At 33.4% G+C, this 25,148-nt stretch overlaps 1 protein-coding gene across 11 annotated transcripts in view; it reads right to left on the reverse strand.

Moving 5' to 3' along the window:
* Fife (regulating synaptic membrane exocytosis protein fife) overlaps positions 1-25,148 on the reverse strand; it is an 80,417-nt gene that overhangs the window by 40,299 nt on the left and 14,970 nt on the right. For 6 of the 11 annotated variants that reach the window (XM_081987986.1, XM_081987991.1, XM_081987984.1 and 3 more), the window contains exons 1-2: positions 16,043-16,149; positions 3,250-3,350 (exon numbers count right to left, since the gene is read on the reverse strand). In XM_081987986.1, coding sequence (XP_081844112.1) covers positions 3,250-3,327 — 78 coding nt within the window. In that variant the 5' untranslated portion in view covers positions 3,328-3,350; positions 16,043-16,149. Of the gene's footprint in view, positions 1-3,249; positions 3,351-16,042; positions 16,161-25,148 lie in introns of those variants that run through there. The other 5 variants (XM_081987983.1, XM_081987989.1, XM_081987987.1 and 2 more) reach the window with 3 other exon arrangements.

Genomic DNA, 25,148 nt, shown 5'->3' on the forward strand with positions numbered 1-25,148 from the left:
AGCCTCTACAAGTGTTCTAAACTTTCCAAAAATTTTCTAAAATTGCCAGAAGCTTCTAAGAGTGTTTTGAAAATTAGTTTTTAGAAATTTTTAAAGAAATCTCTTAAAAAGTGTTCTAAACCTTCCAGAAATTTTCTAAAGTTACCAGAAACTTCTTAAAGTGTTCTAATCCTAGAAACTTTTGAAAATTGCCAGAAGCCTCTAAAAGTGCACTAAACCACCTTACAGAAATTTTTGAAAATTGACAGAAATCTCTAAAATTGTTCTAAATCTTAAAAAAAAAAAAAAAAAAAAAAAAAAAAAAAAAAAAAAAAAAAAAAACATCTAAAAGTGTTCTAAGCTAAAGCCAGTTCTAAACATTACCAGAATTGCCTCTAGACGTGTTCTAAATCTTCTAGAAACTTTTGAAAATTGCCATAAGCATCTAGAAATGTTCTAAACTTTCTAGAAACCTTAGAAAATTACCAGAAGTCTCTAAAAGTGTTCTAAACTTTCTAGAAACTTTTGAAAATTACCAGAAGTCTCTAAAAGGGTTCTAAACCTTCTAGAAACCTTTGAAAATTACCAGAAAATTCTAAAAGTGTTGTAAATCTTCAAGAAACCTTTAAAAATCGTCAAAAGCCTTTAAAAAAGTCCTGAACCTTCTAGAAACCTTTAACAATTACCAGAACTCTCTAAAAGTGCTTTAAGCTTTCTAGAATCCTTTGAAAATTACCAGAAGTCTCTGAAAGTGTTATAAACCTTCAATAAACTTTTGAAAATTGCCAAAAGCCTTTAAAAAAGTCCTAAACCTTCTAGAAATCTTTGAAAATTACCAGAAGTCTCTAAAAGCGTTCTAAACCTTCTAATAACTTTTGAAAATTGCCAGAAGGCTCTAAAAGTGTTCTAAACTTTCTAGAATTTTTTTGAAAATTGCCAGTAAACTTTTAAAAGTGCTCTAAACCTTCTAGAAACCTTTAAAACTTACCAGAAGTCTCTGAAACTGTTATAAACCTTCAAGAAACTTTTGAAAATTGCCAAAAGCCTTTAAAAAAGTCCTAAACCTTCTAGAAATCTTTGAAAATTACCATAAATCTCTAAAAGGGTTCTAAACCTTCTAGAAACTTTTGAAAATAGCCAGAAGCATCTAGAAATGTTCTAAACTTTCTAGAAACCTTTGAAAATTACCAGAAGTCTCTAAAAGTGTTCTAAACCTTTCAGAAATTTTTGAAAATTGCCAAAAGGCTTTAAAATTGTTCTAGATCTTCTAAAAAACTTTGAAAATTTCCAGAAGTCTCTAAAAGTGTTTTAAACCTTCAAGAAATTTTTTAAATTGCCGAAAGCTTTTAAAAAAAGTCCTAAACCTTCTAGAAATCTTTTAAAATTACCAGAACTTTTTAAAAATGTTCTAAACCTTCTAGAGATATTTAAAAATTTCCAGATGCCTTTAAAAGTGTCTTAAGCCTTCTATAAACTTTTAAAAATTGCCAAAAAGCTTTAAAAGTGCTCTAAGCTTTCTAGAAACTTTTGAAAATTTGTCAGAAGTCTTTAAAAGTGTCCTAAATCTTCTAAAACCTTTGAAAATTACCAGAACTCTCTAAAAGTGTTCTAAACTTTTCAGAAATTTCAGAAATTTTTTCAGAAAGTGTCCTAAACCTTCTAGAAACTTTTAAAAATTTCCAAAAAGCTTTAAAAGTGCTCTAAGCTTTCTAGAATTTTTTGAAAATGGCCAGAAACGTCTAAAAATGTTCTAAACCTTCTAGAAACTTTTGAAAACTGCCAGAAGCATTCCAGAATTTTTTAAAAATTTTCAAATATGCAAGTGTTCTAAACCTTTCCGAAAATTTTTGGAAATTGCCAAAAACCTTTAAATGCCACTGAAAATCTGTCAAAATTTTCCAAAAGCTTCTGGACAGTACTAAGAAACCCTGTCAGAACTAAATTTGACAGAAACACAGCAATAATAACATCTCCCCCATCCCAATATTGCGTTTCTTTTGCAAAAAGTCAAAATCGTTGACCAAATTCGTTCAAATCAGACTTGTCCTAAATGATCACCTGAAATGGCACCTTCCCGAAGTTATAATTGCACTGTCCAGACGTTTTTATGTGGATAGTTTATTGGCACGGCGTGTGGAAATTGTCGTTTCCAAATTTTCCACATAAAACTTCCGTTTTTATATTAAACGGAACGTGCTACGCAGCTTGAAAGAAAGTCTTTCGGGGGGCGACACGCCCTCGTAATTTCCTGGCCACCATAATAGGGGGGGTGATTTTTTTCTTGACTTTTCCACTGGGAACAAGGGGTGGTTTTTCTTTTTCACTGTAATTCTCCAGAAAATTGCTTGTAACAGAGTAACTATGTGGGTGTGATGTCGATACATTTTCATTCATTGTAAAACATTTTTATCGTTGTTTTGATATTATCTGGAAAAATGTAGAACCCTGTATACTAAATGTTATTTAGGTTAACGGCCATTCAATTTACGATTGATGTTTATGACGTAAATGGGCCTCATCCAAAAACTATAACGATAATTAGGGTCAAGTTCAATTTATGTAATTTTGAAAGGAAAATCCACTAAACATTACACCTCTTGTTACTCTCTAATAAACTAAAAAGAAAAACGATTTTTAATAGGTTGAAGATAGCTTTCTTTCTCCAGATTTCCATTCGTTAACCGAGTTCAGGAAAAAGGAGATCTGGATCTCTGCCAACTGATAAAAAAGTCTATACAACTGAAACGTATAAGCCAGGAAAATCCCGTAAAAAGGATTATGAAATGTCCGGTTCGATGTATTTGATATACCTGACCCATTTTTGATAGTCCTGGACGGATTTATTCGACTTTTCTAGGTTGGAATTGCGATATAACCAAATCCAGTTGCAGGGTATTATTACCAGCCATTAATGCATTATTAAAGTATGAGCAGCGAACAAATTAATGCAACAAGTGCGGAAATTGCAGCCGCAATTAAAAACAACCCCGAAAGAGTGAAAATAAAAAATCGACCTGACATTTAAAAGCCAAAGCCGGGGAAAACGAAAATGGAAATCTCCTTCCTGTCAGATAACGTGAAATATTGTTTTAGAATCCAGAATTTTCCAAGAAATATTTTACTCTACCGAGTGTCAAATTAAATTAAAAACACAAACACACACACATGCAGTGGACCCCTTTACATTTACGCTGGCGTGTTAAAAATAAAAAAAATACTAAAAAAAGTGATAAACAAAAGCGTGAAGCATACACAACTTAAGAATCTTACCCTTCTTTGAAAGGTGGACGCCATGTTATAAATGTTAAGGGGAAACTCACAGCATGAAGTAAAATTACTCCAGCTCATCTCGCTTTTTGCTTATTCAATACCTAGAAAAACGAAAATTTAGTTACTTTGAACCATGAAGAAAGTAATAATAAATTACAGACTGTTTTTTTAAATGAAATTGATCGTTTATAGAGACATTATACTAGTTTTTGCTTTAAAGCTTTTAGGCACACGATGATCGACGTTTTCCAGGTTACCAGTTTGATTTTCCAGGCTTGGAAAACGTGTTGCTTTGAACTTTCACCGGGTCACACCTGTACGTGCTCTATTAACTAATTTGCTACTTGTTAGAGGTAGCCAATCAAATGCTACTTCAGAACGGAAAAACATCAGCAACACACACCACGTCTCCAACTCTTTTTCGAGCAGGAAATAAGTCAACTTTGGATTTCCATTAGAGTGCAATTTGCCTGCCGGCATACCTGCTCTATAGTTTGTTAATTATTTCCCTGGCGATAATGAATTCGACAAAGTTAGGAAGTGGCTTAAATTAGGGCCGTACACTAGGCGAGGGATCGAATTTTAAAGTTTCGAATATCGTTAGTTTGGTCCTGGATTACTTTACCTAAACCCCCGTTCTGTCGTTTTAGGGAGGAAAAATTGGATTACATGATTACTGTTGACAGATTGCTTCCGGCTTAGACCACTTTAAAATGTTTACTTTTTTATTATTTAACCTCAAAAATTACATCTTTGGTCAATTTTGCTGGCAAAGCAACTCTAGTTCTATCACAAGTGAGTTCATTGATTATCCTTGTTTTGCTGGAACTCCTCTTTTTTGCAATTTTCTCATTGTGATTTCTCAAAAGCGACAGTTTTGAGACCCCTAGGGGGTCCTTGATAATTCAGGGCAAAATTGACTTCGATACCTTGTTTACTTCCTGAGATATTCAGTGTTTTCTCTTACAGTGTCATATTTCGCTTTTTTCCCCAACAAAACTCAAATGGTGGAGGTGCCAACTTTGTTAATTATATCCTCAAAAACTGTACAGAGAAAACTGTTTGTGACCAGTTTTCATACACATCGAGAGATTAATATTGATAATTGACTTGTAGATATAAAACTACTTTTTTTAGAATTTTTGACTACAAATTCATACATTTAAACCTTAAAAATTGACTTGAACACCAAAAAGTTACTCTGAACTAGTGAAAAGTGACATCAGAAGCTTAAAATTTGCATTTGAAGTAAGTTTTCATAATTTGAAGACAAAATTCAATATTTTAGTCTTAAAAATAGTCTTAGATACAGGACATTGACATTAGATTCATGAAAATTGTCTTGAAAACTAACTTTTCGTGCTTTTTACTTTGCTTTTCATTTTCTTACAATTCTGGACTATTTTAGTGCTTCAAAACTGCTTTCAGCTTGGAAAATCCTATTTCAAGACTATTTTGACCAAGTTATGGACATAGGAAAGTTAAAAAACAATTTTTACATTCTCCATAGACTTAAAATGTCATTCCACACGTTGTTACTATTAAATCGACTTCTAGACCCCTCAGTGCTAAAAATTCGAGTATTTCTTAAAAATGTAGACTGTTTTTAGTGCTTTAAGACTATTTTCAAGACTATCTTTACAGTTTTTGACTTATCAGGCCAAAAAACCAGTTTGTACACTGTCCATAGTCTTGAAAATGTCATTGTTTGAGTATTTTTTTAAAATTTCATACTCAAGTATACTCAAGTCATACAGTCATACTCAAGTTTTTGAGTATTTTTTTAAAATTTCAGAAAAAATCATGTTTTTTTAAAACAACTTGAAAAACCAAACTGAAAATGACAGAAAACCTACTCAACTAACTTGAAACTCAATTTGGTTCATAATTTGGGTAATTGGGCAGTTGCGGACCTGAAGTTTTCACTGAATATACTAAATTGAACCAAAAAACCAGCGCCGTACTGGAACATTTTCAGAAAAAATCCTGTTTTTTTTTAAACTTGGAAAATCAAACTGAAAATGACAGAAAACCTACTCAACTAACTTGAAACACAAATTAGGTCATAATTTGGGTAATTGGGCAGTTGCGGACCTGAAATTTTCACTGAATATACTAAATTGAACCAAAAAACCAGCGCCGTACTGGAACATTTTCAGAAAAAATCCTGTTTTTTTTTAAACTTGGAAAATCAAACTGAAAATGACAGAAAACCTACTCAACTAACTTGAAACACAAATTAGGTCATAATTTGGGTAATTGGGCAGTTGCGGACCTGAAATTTTCACTGAATATACTAAATTGAACCAAAAAACCAGCGCCGTACTGGAACATTTTCAGAAAAAATCCTGTTTTTTTTTAAACTTGGAAAATCAAACTGAAAATGACAGAAAACCTACTCAACTAACTTGAAACACAAATTAGGTCATAATTTGGGTAATTGGGCAGTTGCGGACCTGAAATTTTCACTGAATATACTAAATTGAACCAAAAAACCAGCGCCGTACTGGAACATTTTCAGAAAAAATCCTGTTTTTTTTTTAAACTTGGAAAATCAAACTGAAAATGACAGAAAACCCACTCAACTAACTTGAAACACAATTTGGGCCATAATTTAGGTATTTGGGCAGTTACGGACCTGAAATTTTCACTGAATGTACTAAATTGAACCTAAAAACCTGCACCGTACTGGAAAATTTTTAGAAAAAATCAGTGAATTCAGTGAAAACTGCTTTCAGCTTGAAAATTGAGTTTCAAGACTATCTTCACCCAAGTTATGGACATAGCAAACTTAAAAAACAATTTTTACATTCTCCATAGACCTAAAATGTCATTTCAAGCTTGGTTACTATTAAATCGACTTCTAGACACCTCAGTGCTAAAAATTCGAGTATTTCTTAAAAATTTAGACTGTTTTTAGTGCTTTAAGGCTATTTTCAAGACTATATTTACAAAGTTTTTGACTTATCAGGCCTAAAAGCCAGTTTGTACACTGTCCATAGTCTTGAAAATGTCATTTCAAGCTTCTTGACTGTTAAATTGGCTTCTATACAAATAGGTGCAATAAATTGTAGCATTTCTAAGAAATTCAGACTGTTTTTAGTGCTTTTTAAGACTGAAAAATTGAGTTAAAGACTATTTTCAAAAATCAAGTTTCTTCAGTAATAAAAGTAACAAATTTTGGTACCAAATGCTACGATATTAGTATTGAGAACAAATTTTTACAAATGAAATAGTCCGATAATTTAATGTACTTCTAGACTTGTTTCAGTCCAGAAAATTGAGTTGTACACCAATTAAAATCTTGAAAATAGGCTTTTGGACTCTCCTAGTGAAGTCAGTTCTAGGTTTTACAGTGCTGGAATGAAAGAAAGTGCAATTTAGGCTACTTTACAGGAAAAAAATCCATATTTCAGGAACCAAATAAGTTCCTCAACCAGAGAGCCTAAATTATGAAGCACTTGAGTGCATTGCAGACAGTTTTCGGCTTGTAACTACCTTAATTGACCTTTTAGGGCAAAATTGCTTGGAAACAATCTTATAAACCGTGAAATTCCCTACAACTCTCTAATTTACAGAGCCAAATACAATTTTTTACATTGACTTAGAAGACGTGTACGCTTCTTAATTTTTAAAAGGCACAAAAGCCTTTTGATACCACAATGATGAGGGTCCTAACAAAGCTCTTTGTCGGTTAATTTCCACCACGGAGTTATAAACCCCATTCAACTTAAGGTGCTTTATTACGTGCCGGATTTTCCTACAGTGGTCAGATGACAAATATTTGGTTTTTAAACCGATTAAGTTAATTAACTGGGAAAAAAGTTCCAATAAAAAATAGTGACACTTTTATTAATGGCATTTTAATCGCGCTAATGTTCCATCATCCAATTTTTTTGATCCTTTATTAACGCGGAATTATGGATTTGCCTTTGGGCGCCCAGTAAAATCGTTAATAACCCAGCAAAATGTTTCCATAGAGCAAAAAATTGGTAAATAATAATTAAATTTCACATTGAGTTTACAGTTTTTAATATTAAGGGACTAGAAATAGACTGGGTTTGACGTTTTAATTAAAACTACATTACTCCATTAATGTGTCCATCAATATGGCGGACGTGGAATGTAAACTATGTGCTTTTCCAGTTAAAACTCGAAAGGGAAAAACACCCTCTGAATTCGATATTCACTGGCACGCCAGGGGGGGAATTATCTTTAATTCCGTTTGGATCTTGGTGTCGTTAAAAACGAAGTTATTTCTCGGCTAAAAGCCCTCTTATCCTTAAAAAAGGTGTTTGGGTCCGGAAAATTATGTTGGTTGTATTTGGTCCCTTTTTAAGAACGAGAGTTTGGAAAAACCCTTGAAATAATGCACATAGTCCGGTCAAATTAGTTGTTGGACAATTAATTGTTTTTTTTTTCGAAAAATTACCGGAAACTTTCTGAAAAATGTCAACACTTTTCAAAATAATACAAATTTTTAAAAATATAGTAGTCTGATTTAATTGAACAGATGTTCTGTATGGTCTCCCTTCTGGACAACACATTCCCGGTATAAAAGCTTCAATCTTTCGGTAGCGTGACATTCCTATGTGGTATACAGGGTGATCAAAAGACAATTTCAAGGGCTACAAATTGGTATATTGAACCACCTTATAATTGTCAAAATAACCGAGTTATTGTCAATATAATGGAGTAGTTTACAGGGTGATTCAATGAATGTTTAACATCCTTGTAACTTGTTTAATTTTTATTTTATAAAAAAAATACCAAATATGAATCTTGTAGATATTTGCATATACAGGGTGTCCCAAATTTGAGCAATAAACCAAACTTATAATTTTTTTATTCGATTTTTGGAATCCACGTCAAATTCTAGGCCTACTTGATGTAAAATGTTTGAATCGATATTCAATTGGTTTTGCTCTAATAGCCTTACTTTGACACCCTCCTCGAACGCAGAAATTCCCAATTTGAGCGAAATTTTGGTGCACTTTTCCAGAAAATCGTCCATAACTCGCTTATTTGAAACACCCTGTACAAAACCACCGTAGAACAAAAGAAAGCTAATGAACGTGGCTATCACGTGACGTTGAGCGGGCACGGCTAAGTTGCCCCGTTTAGCCGCTAGAGGGCGTCAAAGTTGACTCTCGTTTTTTACAGTTTTTACTCAATATCTCAAGAAGGTTTCAGGTTAGAGGTTCGAAATTTTTATTACAAATGCACCTCGATGGGATGCAACTTTTACCTTCTATACACTTTTTTGGTACCATGCACCCTTTGACCTTGAAAAATAAAAAACTAGAATTGTCAAGAATTTTCAAAGGTGATGATAGATACCTTCTGATTTTTTTCAGAAAATTTTTTATTTTCAAAATTAATCTCAACTGCTTAAATACCTTCAAGTTAATAGTACAAAAATGACTTAGAGTGTCATTTGTCAAAATGTCATTTTGCAAAGGCGCCACGCCCTAAAGTGTCAAAAATTACATAATTTCAAGGTCATCTTCGAAACGGTGCCAGTTAGAGGAAAATGGACGTCAGATTTGTGTTCCCCAGGTTCAACTTAGCTGAAAAATTCACTTTGATTGAAGAAAATCCAAAATAGTCGCCGTTAGTATAGTAGGCCCAAAAAATACCTAATTTGAGCGAAATTTTGGTGCACTTTTCCAGAAAATTGTCAATAACTCGCTTATTTGAAACACCCTGTATAAACACACCGTATAACAAGAGAAAGCGAATGAACGGAGCTATCACGTAAAGTTGAGTGGGCATGGCTAAGTTGTCCCGTTTAGCCGCTAGAGGGCGTCAAAGTTGACTCTCGTTTTTTGCAGTTTTTGCTCAATATCTCAGAAACGTTTCAGGTTAGAGGTCTGAAATTTTTATCACAAATGCTCCTCGATGGTATACAACTTTTAGCTTCTATACACTTTTTTGGTACCATGCACCGTTTTACCTTGAAAAATTAAAAACTAGAATTGTCAAGAATTTTCTAGGGTGATTGATACCTTCTGATTTTTTTTCAGAAAATTTTTAATTTTCAAAATTAACCTCAATTGCTTAAATACTTCCAAGTTAATAGTACAAAAATGACTTAAAGTGTCATTTATCAAAATGTCATTTTGCAAAGGTGCCACGCCCTAAAGTGTCAAAATTGACATAATTTCAAGGTCATCTTCGAAACGGTGCCAGTTAAAGCAAAATGGACGTCAGATTTGTGTTCCCCAGGTTCAAGTTAGTTAAAAAAATCACTTTGATTGAAGAAAATCCAAAATGGACGCCGTTAGTATAGTAGGCCCAAAAATCCCTAATTTAGATTAAATTTTTGTGCACTTTTCCAGAAAATCGTCTATAACTCACTTATTTAAAACACCCTGTATAAAACCACAGTATAATAAAAGAAAGCCAATGAACGGGGCTATCACGTGACGTTGAGCGGGCACGGCTAAGTTGCCCCGTTTACCCGCTAGAGGGCGTCAAAGTTGACTCTCGTTTTTTGCTCAACATTTCAGGAACAAAAAAGAGAGTTACGTTAGTGGCATTTGGTTCAGGTTTATTTTGTCCCAATTTAAACTTTTTGTATCTCTTATAGTTTCGTGAATAAAATTTGAACTAACCTGTGTACAAACTGCTGTTTTGAATATCAAATTAGTTTAACTCAAACTATCTCACCTCGTCAAAAGACTGGCAAGCAGGGCTGTTCATTATCACGACGAGAGTCTTTTGTGAAAGTTGATACGAAAAAGTTCCAAACAGAAAACTTTCTTGATTACACTCGGCGAATCGAAATGACCCGAGCAAAACAAAACTTGTTTTTTGCGATGCTAAGAGTTAATTGAAACGAAAACCTCTTGGAACAACTCCGGAGGCGAATTATATATCCAGGTTTCATTATGGCAAAAACCAACTTATTTACATTGTTACTTTGATTTGCGCTGTTGTAATGTTAAAATTACCCAAACGAAAAAGAGAGAAATATTGCAAAACAATGCTGTTGACAATGATGATGAATAAAAGCCTGTTTCACCATTTTTGTCTTGATAGATTTCCTTTGCTAGGACTGTATTGTTTCCATTCATTTATCCAGAATAAATTTCTTAGGTTTTTCTCGTGAATAAGTAATAGGTAATGTTCCTTATGATAATACGAAGGATACGAGGGCCAGTAGTTGCTGGAAAAGCACTTTAAGATATTGCAGGGTTGGAAAATTGCCCCGTTAGGGCGTTCAAACTTTGCAAGTTTATACATTAATGAACCCATCAATAAGCAATTTATGTGTGCCGTTAAATGTTAGTTTAATTTTACCCCTTAAAAGAGTAGAAAGTATCAGCAGATGGTAATCAACTTTTTTGCAGGAAAAGTGTTTTGCTTTGCGACACCCTTTATTATCAATTTGACCCTTCACGAAGGAAACAACCCCAATATGATTTTTTGCTTCCCGTTAAGTGGGGCGATAAAATAAAGCGCACGGTTCTAAAAGAATAAAAGAAAACTGGCGAGGACCCCTGACATAAAAATGATTTTTATCGCATATTTTCCCAACTGTTGTACACACTAAAGAAAAACTCCAACAATTACGGTTTACCATTGAATTTTACCCACAAAAGATAATTTATGAGTTATAGTGTGGTTCTAGTTTGACGTATCAATCACTAATTAATAGATCGAGTATTTTTTGGACCACGAACAGTGCTTTGATGTAGCTGATACAGCAGCCTTTGTAAATAACGTGCAGAGCTATTAAGTTTGAAATTTGAGCACCCTGTAACTCGGTTATTTTTGAGAGTTCAGCGAGGTTGAACCACTCGAATTAACAGTTTTGAGCTTCTCTTTCCAGTGGTGTAGAGCAAAAAATTCTATCTAAAAAATTGCGTACAAGGTGACCAAAAACAGTCAATCACCGTACTTTTCATGCACGCCCTGTATACTGGAAGCAAAAACGGTGCTGAAAACTTACGGTGGTAAGTTAAGGAGTTAATTAGGAACATTTTTGTTCTCTTACAACTTTTTCGTCACACTCACCGTTTTTAAGTTATTTAGCAAAAACTGGTTTGATACAACAAAATCAGTTGAAATTGATGTGGTTTGAAATTTGAGGTAACTCGCTTATTTTTGGGAGAAGTTTTATAGCTTCCTGGAGTGGCATTTGACGGTTACCACCATTGTGACAGATTTAAATATGTCAAAAATAGACGTTTAATTTAACTTATGAAGCTATAAAGGTACAAAACTAACATTAATTTAAACGCTTTTGAAGTGTAACATACAAAAAACTGTCACAGTGGTCACGTGACAGACCAATAGAGGTTACTTTCCGCTAAGTAAGTAGAAATTTGTTTGTCCTCCAGGAGATTCATTATTGATATTCACAATTATTGGTTAACGATTAATTGCGTAAGTTTTCTTTATCTTCTGGTCAATTTGGAGGTTAAACTTTAAAATTGACCTGACAAGACAGTTTGACGTTAAACCGTAATCCATAAAATGGCGACTGGAGGACATGTTTGAATAGCATTAAACAGCCGTTTTTGTGAAATACGGGTGACAAAAATCCGTCTAAATGCAGCAAGTTTAAGTGATTGTTTAGTTAATGCGTTTTCCAGTTTCACTCCCGCTTGAAATTGTTTACTTTGGTTATTATTTAGCTGAAGCCGCGTTGTTAATCGATTTTCCCCCGGCCCAGTTTACAATTACCCGTTTATTAAAGAGCCGAAGCGCACGTAATTACCGACTGATCTTACAGAATAGTCAAAAATCATCTCAGTTTAGCAGGAATTGCATAAATATTCACTGCCAAACACTGAATTTTACAATCTGACTAAATTAAACGTGGATATATCAAAGTGATGCGGGTTAGGAAATTTCAAATTATTGCGCGAGGGGTCGTAAAAGAAAGTTTAAACCAATAAACTATTGATCTATTCTTGCGGTGTGTTTCCCTGGTTTCCAATTCCATCAACTGTGTTAAACGGAGTCAAAGTAATCTTTTAAGATGTAGTATATAGAAAAACCTACTCGAGGCTTGCAAGAAGTTTTATCGCTTGTACAGTCTGGCCTGGTTACGATTATAGTTGGCCTACTATGAACATCAAGCAGGTTAGACAACTAAATTTCATAATTCACTGCTTTTGACACGTCAATTTATTATACTAACCCAGTAGATAATATTTATTAATATATTATCTGGCAAACTTTGACGTGAGTCTTTTCCACTCTTTTACCAAAAAAAAGGGCCGAAAAGGTTCTTTAGGGGATTTCCGGTCTGGTGACAGTGTGACCTACTAAATAAGGTTATGACAATTATTAAGAACATATTAAAATATTGGAGGCATTATCTAGATAGTATGGGCCTAAAGCACAAAAAACCATATTTGAATTGTCTGGTATCTAATTATTTTTTAGGATGGATTTCTGGTTGAAAATTACGGTTTTTTCTACTTGTAATTTAAGGCAATTGGATCGAAAACAAGTAGAGGAAACAAAAAATATCAAAACAAGAATATTTTCCACTTTAATCATAAAATATGCAGCTCATTTCTTTGGCTCAAGGGAATAAATATAAAATGACCTTCCACGACGGTAGAAATAGGTCAAGGAATGTTTATACGGTGAGGGAATTTCCATGGTACAATTATTGGTGAATGTGTCGTTATGTGTTCCGTTAAAAGCTTTCACTGTAGAAACCCAAGTAGTAATTCAATAACAGAAGTGAATGTCACTGGCGCAATATTAATATCCTTCTCGAATATAGGACTTAATGCGGGTTTGCATTATTAATGAGGGGTTTCTCCCTAAAAAAAACGTATCGAGAGGAACAAACACCCACATGTAATAAATGTACGCTCTGCCCACCACTTACGAGAATAAGGGTGAATAATTTGTCTTAAGCCACCCCAAAGTCTTAACGAGATAGTGCCGACTAATCTATTAACAATACAGGGTAATTTTCGGTTATGGTAGCTGTAAGACCTACATTTTGGCTGGTTTGATTAATGATGATTTACCGAGTAACACTTGAAATACTCAAATCGAGCCCAATAGACTGAATAGAAAATTATCTAAAAGGTAATACAGTAAAGTACCTAGAAATTAAGATTATCTCAAAAATGGTACCAATTAGCGACATTCGGAATTTGAGTGTCTGAGATCCAAATTAGTCTATAACAAGAAACTCATTATGATAGTACAGTACCAATATGGTGCTTTAAAAGGTACCCTAATCTAACTTTTTTTTTACGCAATTTTGGTGTAAAAAAGCTCCTAGATGAGGCATCAAAAATAACCCAGTTTTTGTTTGCAGTGTTGCCAAATTTTCCTGCCTTTGTTAAATCATCATTCTGCAACGTTGCCAAAAAGATGTTAATTTAATCATATTTTTTGCCATGCTACCAAGTTATCATTACTGTTCTAACCCATTAACACGTGACTTAATTAGTTTTGGCTTGCAATGTTGCCAAACTGTCAATCTATTTTTTTTTAGAAAATTTACTTGTCAATTGTCAGACTGATCCTAATTTACCAGCAAATCTGTTTGCAATGTTGCCAAATTTGTCCATATTACTAATATCGCGTTTGTTATATTACTTTTGTGCCACGCTGTCAAGCTGGCGTTAATTTAGCAGCAAAATTACATGCAATGTTGCCAAAATTAATTTCAACTATTTTGATAGGAAAATTGACGATTTGAAGTTTTTTTTCATGTTTTTACTTTAGTTTCATCATTTCCAACTAGAAAATTCAATCAAAAATTGCAATTTTTAATTTTCAAAATTAATTTGATAGGAAAATTGACCATTTTAAGTCAATTTTTTCTTTAGTGTCGTCATTTTCAATTAAAGAATTCACTTAAAAGCTACAAGTTTGATTAAGAAACCTTGAAATGTAGCTTCCAAGTCAACATTCAAATTTTGAAAATTAATTCCAATAATCTTTTCGATTTTATGTCAATTTTTACTGTCGTTTCATCATTTTCAACTAATAAATTCATTCATAATTTGCTTTCGAAATTAATTTCAACAATTTTGATAGAAAAATTGAACATTTTGTCAATTTTCATACTCTCTCAAAAGCTCAAAAGCTATAAACTTGATTAAGAAACCTTGAAATGTAGGTACTAAATACATTTTCAAGTTTTCAAAATTAATTTCAACAATTCTGATAAATTGCCAATTTAAAGTCAGTCTTAATGTTTTTACTTTAGTTTCATCATTTTCAACCAAAAAATTCACTGAAAAGCTGCAAATTTAATTCAGAAACCTTGAAATGCAATTTCCAAGTCAATTTTTAAGTTTTCAAAATTTATTTTAACTATTCTAATAAGAAAACTGGCAATTTTAAGTAAATTTTCAGGTTTTTACTTTAATTTCATCATTTTCAACTAGCAAATTAACTCAAAAGCTATAAACTTGATTAAGAAACCTTAAAATGTAGCTACTAAATACATTTTCAAGTTTTCAAAATTAATTTCTACAATTCTGATATGAAAATTGGCAATTTAAAGTCAGTGTTAATGTTTTTACTTTAGTTTTATCAGAAAATTTACTGAAAAGCTGCAAATTTAATTCTGAAACCTTGAAATGTAATTTTTAAGTCAATTTTCTCGTTTTCAAAATTAGTTTTAACTATTCTGATAAGAAAATTGGCAATTTTAAGGCAATTTTAAAATTTTCACTTTAGTTTCACTATTTTCAACTAGCAAATTCACTCAAAAGCTATAAATTTGATTAAGAAACCTTGAAATGTAGCTACTAAATGAATTTTCAAGTTTTCAACAATTCTGATAAGAAAATTGCCAATTTAAAGTCAGTCTTAATGTTTTTACTTTAGTTTCATCATTTTCAATCAAAAAATTCACTTAAAAGCTGCAAATTTAATTCAGAAACCTTAAAATCTAATTTCCATGTCAATTTTCAAGTTTTCAATATTAATTTCAACTATTCTGATAGGTAAATGGGTATTTTTAAGTCAATTTTCAGGTTTTTACCTGAGTTTCATCATTTTCAACTAGCAAATTAACTCAAAAGCTATAAACTTGATTAAGAAACCTTGAAATGTAGCTACTAAGTGAATTTTCAAGTTTTCAAAATTAATTTCAACTATTCTGACAGGAAAATTGACAATTTAAAGTCAGTCTTATTGTTTTCAATCAAAAAATTCACTGATAAACTACAAATTTAATTGAGAACCCTTAAAATGTAATTTTCACGTTTTCAAAATTAGTTTTAACTATTCTGAGAAGAAAATTGATAATTTTGAGTCAATTTTCATGTTTTTACTTACTACCACATCATTTTCAACTATGTAATTCACTCAAAAACTACAAATTTGATTAAGAAACCTTAAAAAGTAGCTACCAAGTCAATTTTCAAGTTTTCAAATTAAATTGCAATTTTTTGGATTCGGTGTAAAAATGGCTTTAAAAATCTGATATTTCTGTCTAATATTAACGTCAGAAAAAATAAAATAAAAAATTCACTTTTTTCAAAATATCTGAAAAACCAAAAGATATATCGATGTTTAATAAATGTCATTTTTTTAAGGTAATTACGCAACTTATTTTTCATTTAACCAAATCTGTGATTTTTAACCGTTTTTAAGATCCACATAGTGTCCCTCCTTATTATGGACACACTGTCTATACCTAAATTCAAACAAAACTTGAGTGACGTCGCAAATTAAAATTTTTTTGAAACTTCTAAAAGTTTCAGTAGTTGCCTCTGATAGTTGCCAAAATGCATTTGTTGTACACTTTGGCTACATAGCAAATTTGACCTTGTTTGAAACGTTTACTTACCTTCTTCATAAACGACATAACATTAGTAGGCAACATGTTGATTGTTATTGTCTTCGATCCCAATTAACAGTCTAATCATTCGTCTGGACTTGTTTGCATTTTCGACGCCATGTTTGTCCTGAAATCAAATTAATTTAAAAATTAGCTGAGGAAATTTCGTAACAGGATTTAATCAAATATTACATTACTTGAAGGGAAGCAAATTAAAACGATCACGCAAGCTTTCTCAATAAAATAACTGAATTAATGAGCCTGGAATTTGACCTTTTAACCGGATACCGATCACTTAAGGGATTTACATCCGAAAAAAAAGGTTGTTTTACACACTAATTTGAAGCGAAAATACCAGTAAACAGGGTTTTTGGTTGTTGGCAAACAGATGGATATTATTGGGTGCTCAATTAATCAACCCTGAAAGGGCGAGCGCCCACTCACCCTATAAATACATTTCGGGGTAGACTTTTCCGTATACTCCAACAAGTTCAGGGGTGCGGGGTAAAGCAAAACTGACGAAAGGACCTTTGTTATTTTTTTTTTACGGGTTGACGTATTTTTAACGAAGGTTTTCCTATAAGAGACGAGAGAGGGCTCAAGAAGTGTATTTTTACTACCAAAAATACAAATTTTGTTTTTTTTTTTAAATATAATGTTTAGTAGGAATTAGGATTGTAATGACGTCACAACCACGCGTTTAAGGTTATTGGTTTTTAAGATATTTACAAATCAATAATTGACGCCCTCTAGCGGCCAAACTGAACAACATACTGGAGTCCTGTCAACATGACGTGATAGCCCCATTCATTGGCTACTTACAATCAGAATAATGTTTTAAATAACCGAATTATTTACTAGTTTCTTAAGGCTTCTGATTGGGTACCACATACAAACGGAAGACATTAGCAAAAAACCAAGCACGCCACTGAAATTAAATCAAAAAAGTACCAAACAAAAATGTTTTTGTTGCACTTAGATATTTTAATAAACAAAAAAGTTATTTTCAAAATTTCAAAAAGAGGAGTTTTCAAAATGGGCAAACTGACAAATATTGAAATATGGTTTTTGCCATTGAAAAAGATGTCCTATCTATCCGGGAAATGGGGTTTTTCTGTCAAAACACTCTGAATCCGGACACCCTGTACACACTGCCGCCATATTGGTACCCCATCCCAATATAGACTAATTTGTACCTCAAAAAAAGAAAGAAAATTAGTTAAAGAAGTGTATTTTAAACATTTTAACATTTATCAAAGTTATATATTTTTTGTTTTGATTTTTCATTGAAAATAATGATTTTTAAGTGAATTTTAACTGGGAATTCAAAATTCAGACAAAATTTCTCTCAGTTGAGAATGCAATAAGATGAAACGTTTAACTCTGTATCTCTCTAGCTTTAAAGAGGAAAATTAGGAAAAAATTCAGAGAAGCAACTTGGTTTGTAACGTAATTTGGAAATATTGCAATTATTAGGATTTTTGATTTTCTGATTAAAATTGACATACAGGTATGGAAATTTCAACTTTGACAAGACACCTGTCACTTCATATGGTTTTCTCACATTCCCACAACAGCTTTATCTTTTCAGCTTAGTCAAAGTCTGTAGCAACAATCGAGAATTCGTTCAGAAAAGCATTCTTTCCTTTAAAAAGCTGTGGAAGAAAGTGATTTTTATGAAACCGCCATTATGGCCTGATGTGCGTGTCGACATCCAAGGGAAGTAAATGTCGCGTTTTATTTTGATTCTTTTTCATTTTCCTGCTTGTGCCCTACGTTTTCAAGCATGTGAAAGCCAGTTTTGTTTATTTTTTGTGACAGGATGCACCAAACTGCTCTTTAAGCTAATAGAGTGATAAGGACCACGAGTTTTGTAACAATTTTTAATGTGTAATCTGCTTTCGTTGTGGCTAACTAGATTATCGTTTATTCAAAACTAGACTGGTGTTAATTCCCAAATTACACGGCTATTTGGTTATTGGCAGCTATAGGCATCGAGCGGGAAATAATTCCGTATGTATCGAAAGGTTTTCGATTCGAAATCTGTGCAAAACGCAGACCTCATTTACTTGATCGAATTAATTCGCGGCTACGCATTATGGAAATTAGCTCTGTGGGGAGATAATCGGCGAATTAAAATGTGGTGCGGGAATTCATTCGATCGACGGGATAAATGAGTTATAAAGTGAATTTTGAGGGTGCAACTTAAACCTCTGGATCTTTACGGTCTCGTGTTCAGACTGCCTGTCTCTTTTGCTAATTAGGGTTTTATCGTCTCTATGTCTTCGAAATTGATATTTTCATTTTACAAACACACCTGGGAACCTTATCTGACACCTGGTGGTTTAATTTATTTTAAATACCGTTTGTTTCAAAGCAGTAGATGTTTATTTGTTCTATATCTTCTGTGGTGCAAGTATTTTCCTAAAGATTCAAAATGACTATCAAAAAGTAGATTTTTTAACTTTACGTGATATTCCAAAATTCCATATTTGTAGGTTAGTGTTTAGGTTAGCATTTGAGTCAATAATGCTAAATTTTATAGGACAAATGAATTATTTTAGCAAGCCACAAAAAATTTAAATTCCCCTAAACAAACCGGACTTTTTTTGGCAGGATTTCAGTAAAGTCAAATATTTCCCCTAAAATTCAAAGTGTTAATTACAATCCTTTCAACGTGCCAGTCAACGAACACACAAGCCTACGCACGTTTTCGCAATCGAAAATAACATGTTGCCTACGTTTACGTCGGCGTAAGTAAAGCGGCAAAAAGTCCCCCTTCCAATTAAAAATGATCCATTTGGAACTTCCGAGAAACCAGAGTTTCACACGGGGAAACTTACTTAAAATGCCAAGAAGTCTTTGCCGGAAAGCTCTAATATAAAATATAGAGCTCTGTTAAGATGGCGCCAAGTAGGAAATGATGATACAGGGTATTACAAATTCGATGCATTAGCATTGCTATCTCAGAAATTATAGATGATAGAGTTTTAGTTAAATGGAGGCAAAGTTGCGCATATTATTGCTAAATAATTTGGTAAAAATTTTTTTTTATTACTTCCGGAGATATCCGACCAAAACCGAAAAAGTCAAATTTCTATTTCATTTTTTTTACCACTTTATGATTATTTTGGAAGATCAATGACACCTTCTGTATGTTCTGTGTGTGCTACCAACCCTATTTAAAAAAAAAAAAACACCCTATAGCTAATCAAATAACCGAGTTACAGGGTGATCAAAGTTGACCAACTTTTTGGAAATTTACTGTTTTTGTCACTTTTGACGCCATTTTGTTTATAAGCCCTTTTTCGTGGGACAGTAATGGGCGCTTACAGTTTGGTCAAAAGAGGACACTTTGGGCTACCAACCAGTAAAAAAAACCACAGTATAACTCATCAAATAACCGAGTTACAGGGTGATCAAAGTTGACCAACTTTTTGGAAATTTACTGTTTTTGTCACTTTTGACGCCATTTTGTTTTTAAGCCCTTTTTCGTGGGACAGTAATGGGCGCTTACAGGGTGGTCAAAAGAGGACACTTTGGGCTACCAACCAGTAAAAAAAACCACCCTATAGCTCATCAAATAACCGAGTTACAGGGTGATCAAACTTGACCAACTTTTTGGAAATTTACTGTTTTTGTCACTTTTGACGCCATTTTGTTTTTAAGCCCTTTTTCGTGGGACAGTAATGGGCGCTTACAGGTTGATCAAAAGAGGACACTTTGGGCTACCAACCAGTAAAAAAAACCACAGTAGAACTCATCAAATAACCGAGTTACAGGGTGATCAAAGTTGACCAACTTTTTGGAAATTAACTGTTTTTGTCACTTTGGACGCCATTTTGTTTTTAAGCCCTTTTTCGTGGGACAGTAATGGGCGCTTACAGGGTGGTCAAAAGAGGACACTTTGGGCTACCAACCAGTAAAAAAAACCACCCTATAGCTCATCAAATAACCGAGTTACAGGGTGATCAAAGTTGACCAACTTTTTGGAAAGTTCCTGTTTTTGTCACTGCTGACGCCATTTTGTTTTTAAGCCCTTTTTCGTGGGACAGTAATGGGCGCTTACAGGGTGGTCAAAAGAGGACACTTTGAGCTACCAACCAGTAAAAAAAACCACCCTATAGCTCATCAAATAACCGAGTTATAGGGTGATCAAAGTTGACCAACTTTTTGGAAATTTACTGTTTTTGTCACTTTTGACGCCATTTTGTTTTTAAGCCCTTTTTCGTGGGACAGTAATGGGCGCTTACAGGGTGGTCAAAAGAGGACACTTTGGGCTACCAACCAGTAAAAAAAACCACAGTAAAACTCATCAAATAACCGAGTTACAGGGTAATCAAAGTTGACCAACTTTTTGGAAATTTACTGTTTTTGTCACTTTTGACGCCATTTTGTTTTAAACACTTTTTCGTGGGACAGTAATGGGCGCTTACAGGTTGGTCAAAAGAGGACACTTTGGGCTACCAACCAGTAAAAAAACCACCCTATAGCTCATCAAATAACCGAGTTACAGGGTGATCAATGTTGACCAACATTTTGGATATCATCATCATCATATCAAACTAAATTATCTACTCATTATGTATATGTAAATATTCTTGGATAACGTGTCAGCTGTCATCAACTACAAAACTTTGTTCAATTAAGGCATGAAACTGTGAAAATCAAAGTTCAAGACGATTTTCTTACATCATCAGAGTTTTACAGCTTTGCGACCATTATTTTGACAGTGACCACGTGAATGTCAAAGTAAATAGTGTTCTAGTATCACGTGACGATTGTCACTAAAGTTGCAATTCTCACAGTTTGCTCCACAAAAGCATGTGGGTGTACAATCAAAATTCAGTACAGTTTTTCTGCAGCGTTAAACTCAAAATATGTTTTTTAGACAGTTGGCACTTGGACTTAACGCAACTGACAGCTGTCATAAACGTCAAATCTGACAAACCTGACCCAGTCTAAGCGTCAATCTGTAAGAGCCACTGTAGAGAAGAATTTTAGTATTACAAGACAACTGTCATAAATGTCAAAACTGTCAAAGTTTCCTCAACCAAAGTATAAAAGTTAACACTTTAAAACAAAGTATAGTATAGTTTTCTTGCAGTGTTAAACCCATTACGTGTTTGATAGATTTATTATCCCAAATTTGACAGTTGACACTGTTGACAGTTACCTGTATAAGTAAAAGATGTTCCAGTATTTAGTGACAGCCGTTAAAAACGTCAAATTTTGACCTAGAATCTATAAAAGTTATAGTTAAGAACAGTTTTTTACGATATTGGTGATCAGACGTCGTTTGTAGCTGTTTCTTAAAAATTATTATGTGACTTTGTTATTAAATGGTGTTTTAGAATTACGTGGCAACTGTCACGATTCTGTCAAATTAAATAGGATTTAAATATATTGTGATAACTGTCAAAACCGTCAAAAATTAGCTAAATGAGAGTGCTAAATGAGCTAAAATCTGCGAAAGCCATAGACCGTCTAAGTAAACAGTGTTCTATAGTACATTTTTTTTTACTAAATTAATGAGATAGATAGCAATGCAAATGCATCGAATTTGTAACACCCTGTATACGGTCTACTTACGTGCCTGGTCCGGTAAAGTTTTGCATAATCGACAAACGATATACGACAAGGCACGAAACTTAGAAAGTTGGTACTTTTGCGACTTTGTTGTAAAAAGACCGTTCGAGCTGGAAAAGTGTGAGTTGGATACTAACTCAGAAAATGTGTCTAGACAAAAGAGAAATAACAGCTTTGAGCTCGACCGATAAATAGATTTTTCCACCCTGAAGACAACAATTTCAAATAACAATTTAATAACGAAGAAGTTATTTTCGTGGAGCTTTTAGTCAAAAATAATAGAACAAAAGTTGTACAACCGAGCGGGGCTTTTGTGCACGTGTGCAACGTATACCCACATAGAAATCCGCTTTTTCCATAAACGAAAAAAATTGTTCTGTGCAAATTCGCTAAACAAAGGAAAACGCGAGCGAAAAATCAGCTCCAACTTTTTCTGAAAGTTGATGGAAATGGCCCGAGGGGCCCTCCAAAGGAAAACCGTATCCTAAATCAAAAAGCTTAAAACCCCAAATTTAACAAAACATGTATGTTTTAAATTAATTACATGTATTAACTAGAATGTGTCTTCTGACGTGTTTCCATGTGGAATATGACGAGAGATATTCAGTCTATGAATAAGTAATTTTCAAGATATTGAACTAGAGGAAAGTTCAGTGTGTCTGAATAATGAAATTTATCACTTTCAGGCTGTATTTCCTTTCAAAGTTTAATTAAATTCACCAGACACAACCAGTTTCACCTGAAGTAAAAACAATTTCCAATATCCAGACTTGGAAATTCTTTTGAGCTGAACACGAATTTCAATCTCGCAACAAAACGATTTTTCTATATCCAGATGCAACGCAGTGACATAATGTCATTTTAGTCTCTACCTGGGAAAATATTTCTGTCTACTAAAAGGATATTTTGTTACATTTCTTAACAGTCCAGAGAATGGATCAGCTTTTCATCATTAGACTTTTTTCGATAAAATAATATGAATTTATTACTAAAACGCTTTGATTTTAAAAATATTCACACTAAATTAGCTGACAAACACGAGTGAATTGTTCATATGGAGTTTTTCGGAAAATGTATTAATGTATACAGTGTTTAGTATGATTTCAATGTTAATGAAACTGTAATTTAAGGCACTTTTCTTCATTTGTAGCATCTAACCCAGTAAAAAGTCACGTGACTGTTTCAGACAAGTGTCAATTGCCTATTACAGTGTTGCAAGCTCGAAATTGCATTCAACGTCACGTAGCCCAGTCTATTTACAATTTCACTTTTCACACTCTCACTTTCACTGTAAAAAATTTAATTTTCCATTTTTCAACGTTTAAAATACATTTTAAAAGTCACGTGACTGTTTTAGACAGGTGTCAATTGCCTATTACAGTGTTGCAAGCTCAAAATTGCATTATCAACGTCATGTAACGTAGCTCGTACATTTTCATCTTTTACAACTGTCAAAAATTGAATTAGCAAATTTTTAACGTTTAAAATACATTTTAAAAGTCACGTGACTGTTTTTGGCATGTGTCAACTGGTCGTTACAGTGTTGCAAGCTCGAAATTGCATTATCAACGTCACGTAACCTAGCTCATACAATTTCATCTTTTACAACTGTTTAAATTTGATTAAAAACCTAACCTAACCTAACCTAATCTAACCTAACCTAACCTAGCTCGTACAATTTCATCTTTTCCAGCTGTCTAAATTTTAATTATCAAATTTTGAACGTTTAAAATACATTGTCAAAGTCACGTGACTGTTTTTGACAGGTGTCAACTGGCCGTTACAGTGTTGCAAGCTCAAAATTGCATTATCAACGTCACTTAACCTAGCTCGTACAATTTCATCATTTCCAACTGTCTAAATTTGATTTACCAAATTTTCAACGTTTAAAATACATTTTAAAAGTCACGTGACTGTTTTGGACAGGTGTGTTCCGGCACAGGGCCGGAATAAGAAAATTTGATAAAAACCAAAATATGATAGTAAGGCAGATAAAACATTGAATATCTTAGAAAGTAAACGAGTTTATAAGGTGGTTTTTACGCTGAATTATAGGGAATGACATATCCAAAAGTAACACCTAGTAATGAAGTCCTCCGAGGTTTTCGCAGGGTCAGAATGAAAAAATTGTAAAAAAACTAAAGAATCTGCGTGACAGTGGACCTACAGTCAGATTTTCAACCATAACTCTTAAAAGAGGAAAAATAAAATGGCTGAAGTTTGGTCACGTGACTGTATAGGCCACTACGGAACTTTTATCAAGTTAGGCAATTTTCGATACAACGCACCGTTTTTGAGATATCGAATGACACTGAGATAACACACATTAAACTTGCGTTCTTCCTAAATTTACAGCATCTAGCCCAGTAATTTGTGAGTTAACACCAGTAGTTATAAATAAACGATAATCTAGTTAATTAGCTAGCAACAACAAAAAACCATATTAGATTACACATTATAAAATTCAAATTGTTACAAAACTCGTCGCCCTTATCGCTCTATTAGATTGAAGTTCAGCTTGCTGCTTTTTCTTGACTAATTTCGAGAGCGTAAAACAACGGATTGAGATGGGAACAAACCAACCTTAATATGGACGTCACGTGTTTCAATCTAATCGTACGTACGCCATAACCATGTGACAATCTCGTTAGTATTGCTTTTAAAGCTAATTGAAACAACTTTAAGCGCAACTGGTGCGATTTTAATCCAGGAATTGGCTTTTTTCGCTCGCATTCTGGAATCGACTAGTCGAAATCGCATTTCGGTAAAAATGTTACGTTTTCGTTGAAATATTTATTTAAGACCGCGTTCGAATAAGTTCCGATTCCGGGCCTTTCAAATCAATTAAATAGAGTTCGCTACGAGACTGGAAGTTTTATTAAATTTGATTCGGAAGAAATTTGATGCATTTTTATCACGTAAATTGGAGAGGAAAATTTTTGTTTTAATGTGCCAGACGAATAAAGAAAAACCAGACATTTCATGGTTCAAATCGTTAAAGGCAGAAATCAAAGTACATTGTAACGTAATCTCATATTACTTTGATTTTTACCATACTTCTTCTCCACTCTTTCTCTATTATTTTTTATTCCGTTTGTTTTACTTCCTTTCTCTACCATTCTTTCTACTTCACCAGTTTCAAATTAAACAAAACTTGGTCATTTATTCCAAAAATAAACTTATTCGACACGATTTATTCGCATATAAAATAACCGTGTTCTAGAGGGCGTTTATTAAGAAAAATACGGGCACAAAGACCATAATATTCGTTTTACCGCTTACTTATCTGCACGTCCACGTTTGATAAATTATGCGGCAAGAAAAATGACAACATCCGTTATTCTTAAACGTAAGATATCCGTCCGACATGGAAAAATGTCCGCACATTTATACTAATAAACGTCCACTTGTTGCACTGTACTCCTTAGAGCAAGATGGGAGGACCCCGGTTGTCCTTTAATTAATTTAGAGTAGCGAAAACCAATTTGACAGTTGACAGTAAATTTATAAGTGGCAGTAACGTCAG

The sequence above is a fragment of the Ips typographus genome, linkage group LG10, assembly GCF_016097725.1.
Source record: "Ips typographus isolate SLU linkage group LG10, UJ_Ityp_2.0, whole genome shotgun sequence".
Taxonomy (NCBI): domain Eukaryota; kingdom Metazoa; phylum Arthropoda; class Insecta; order Coleoptera; family Curculionidae; genus Ips; species Ips typographus.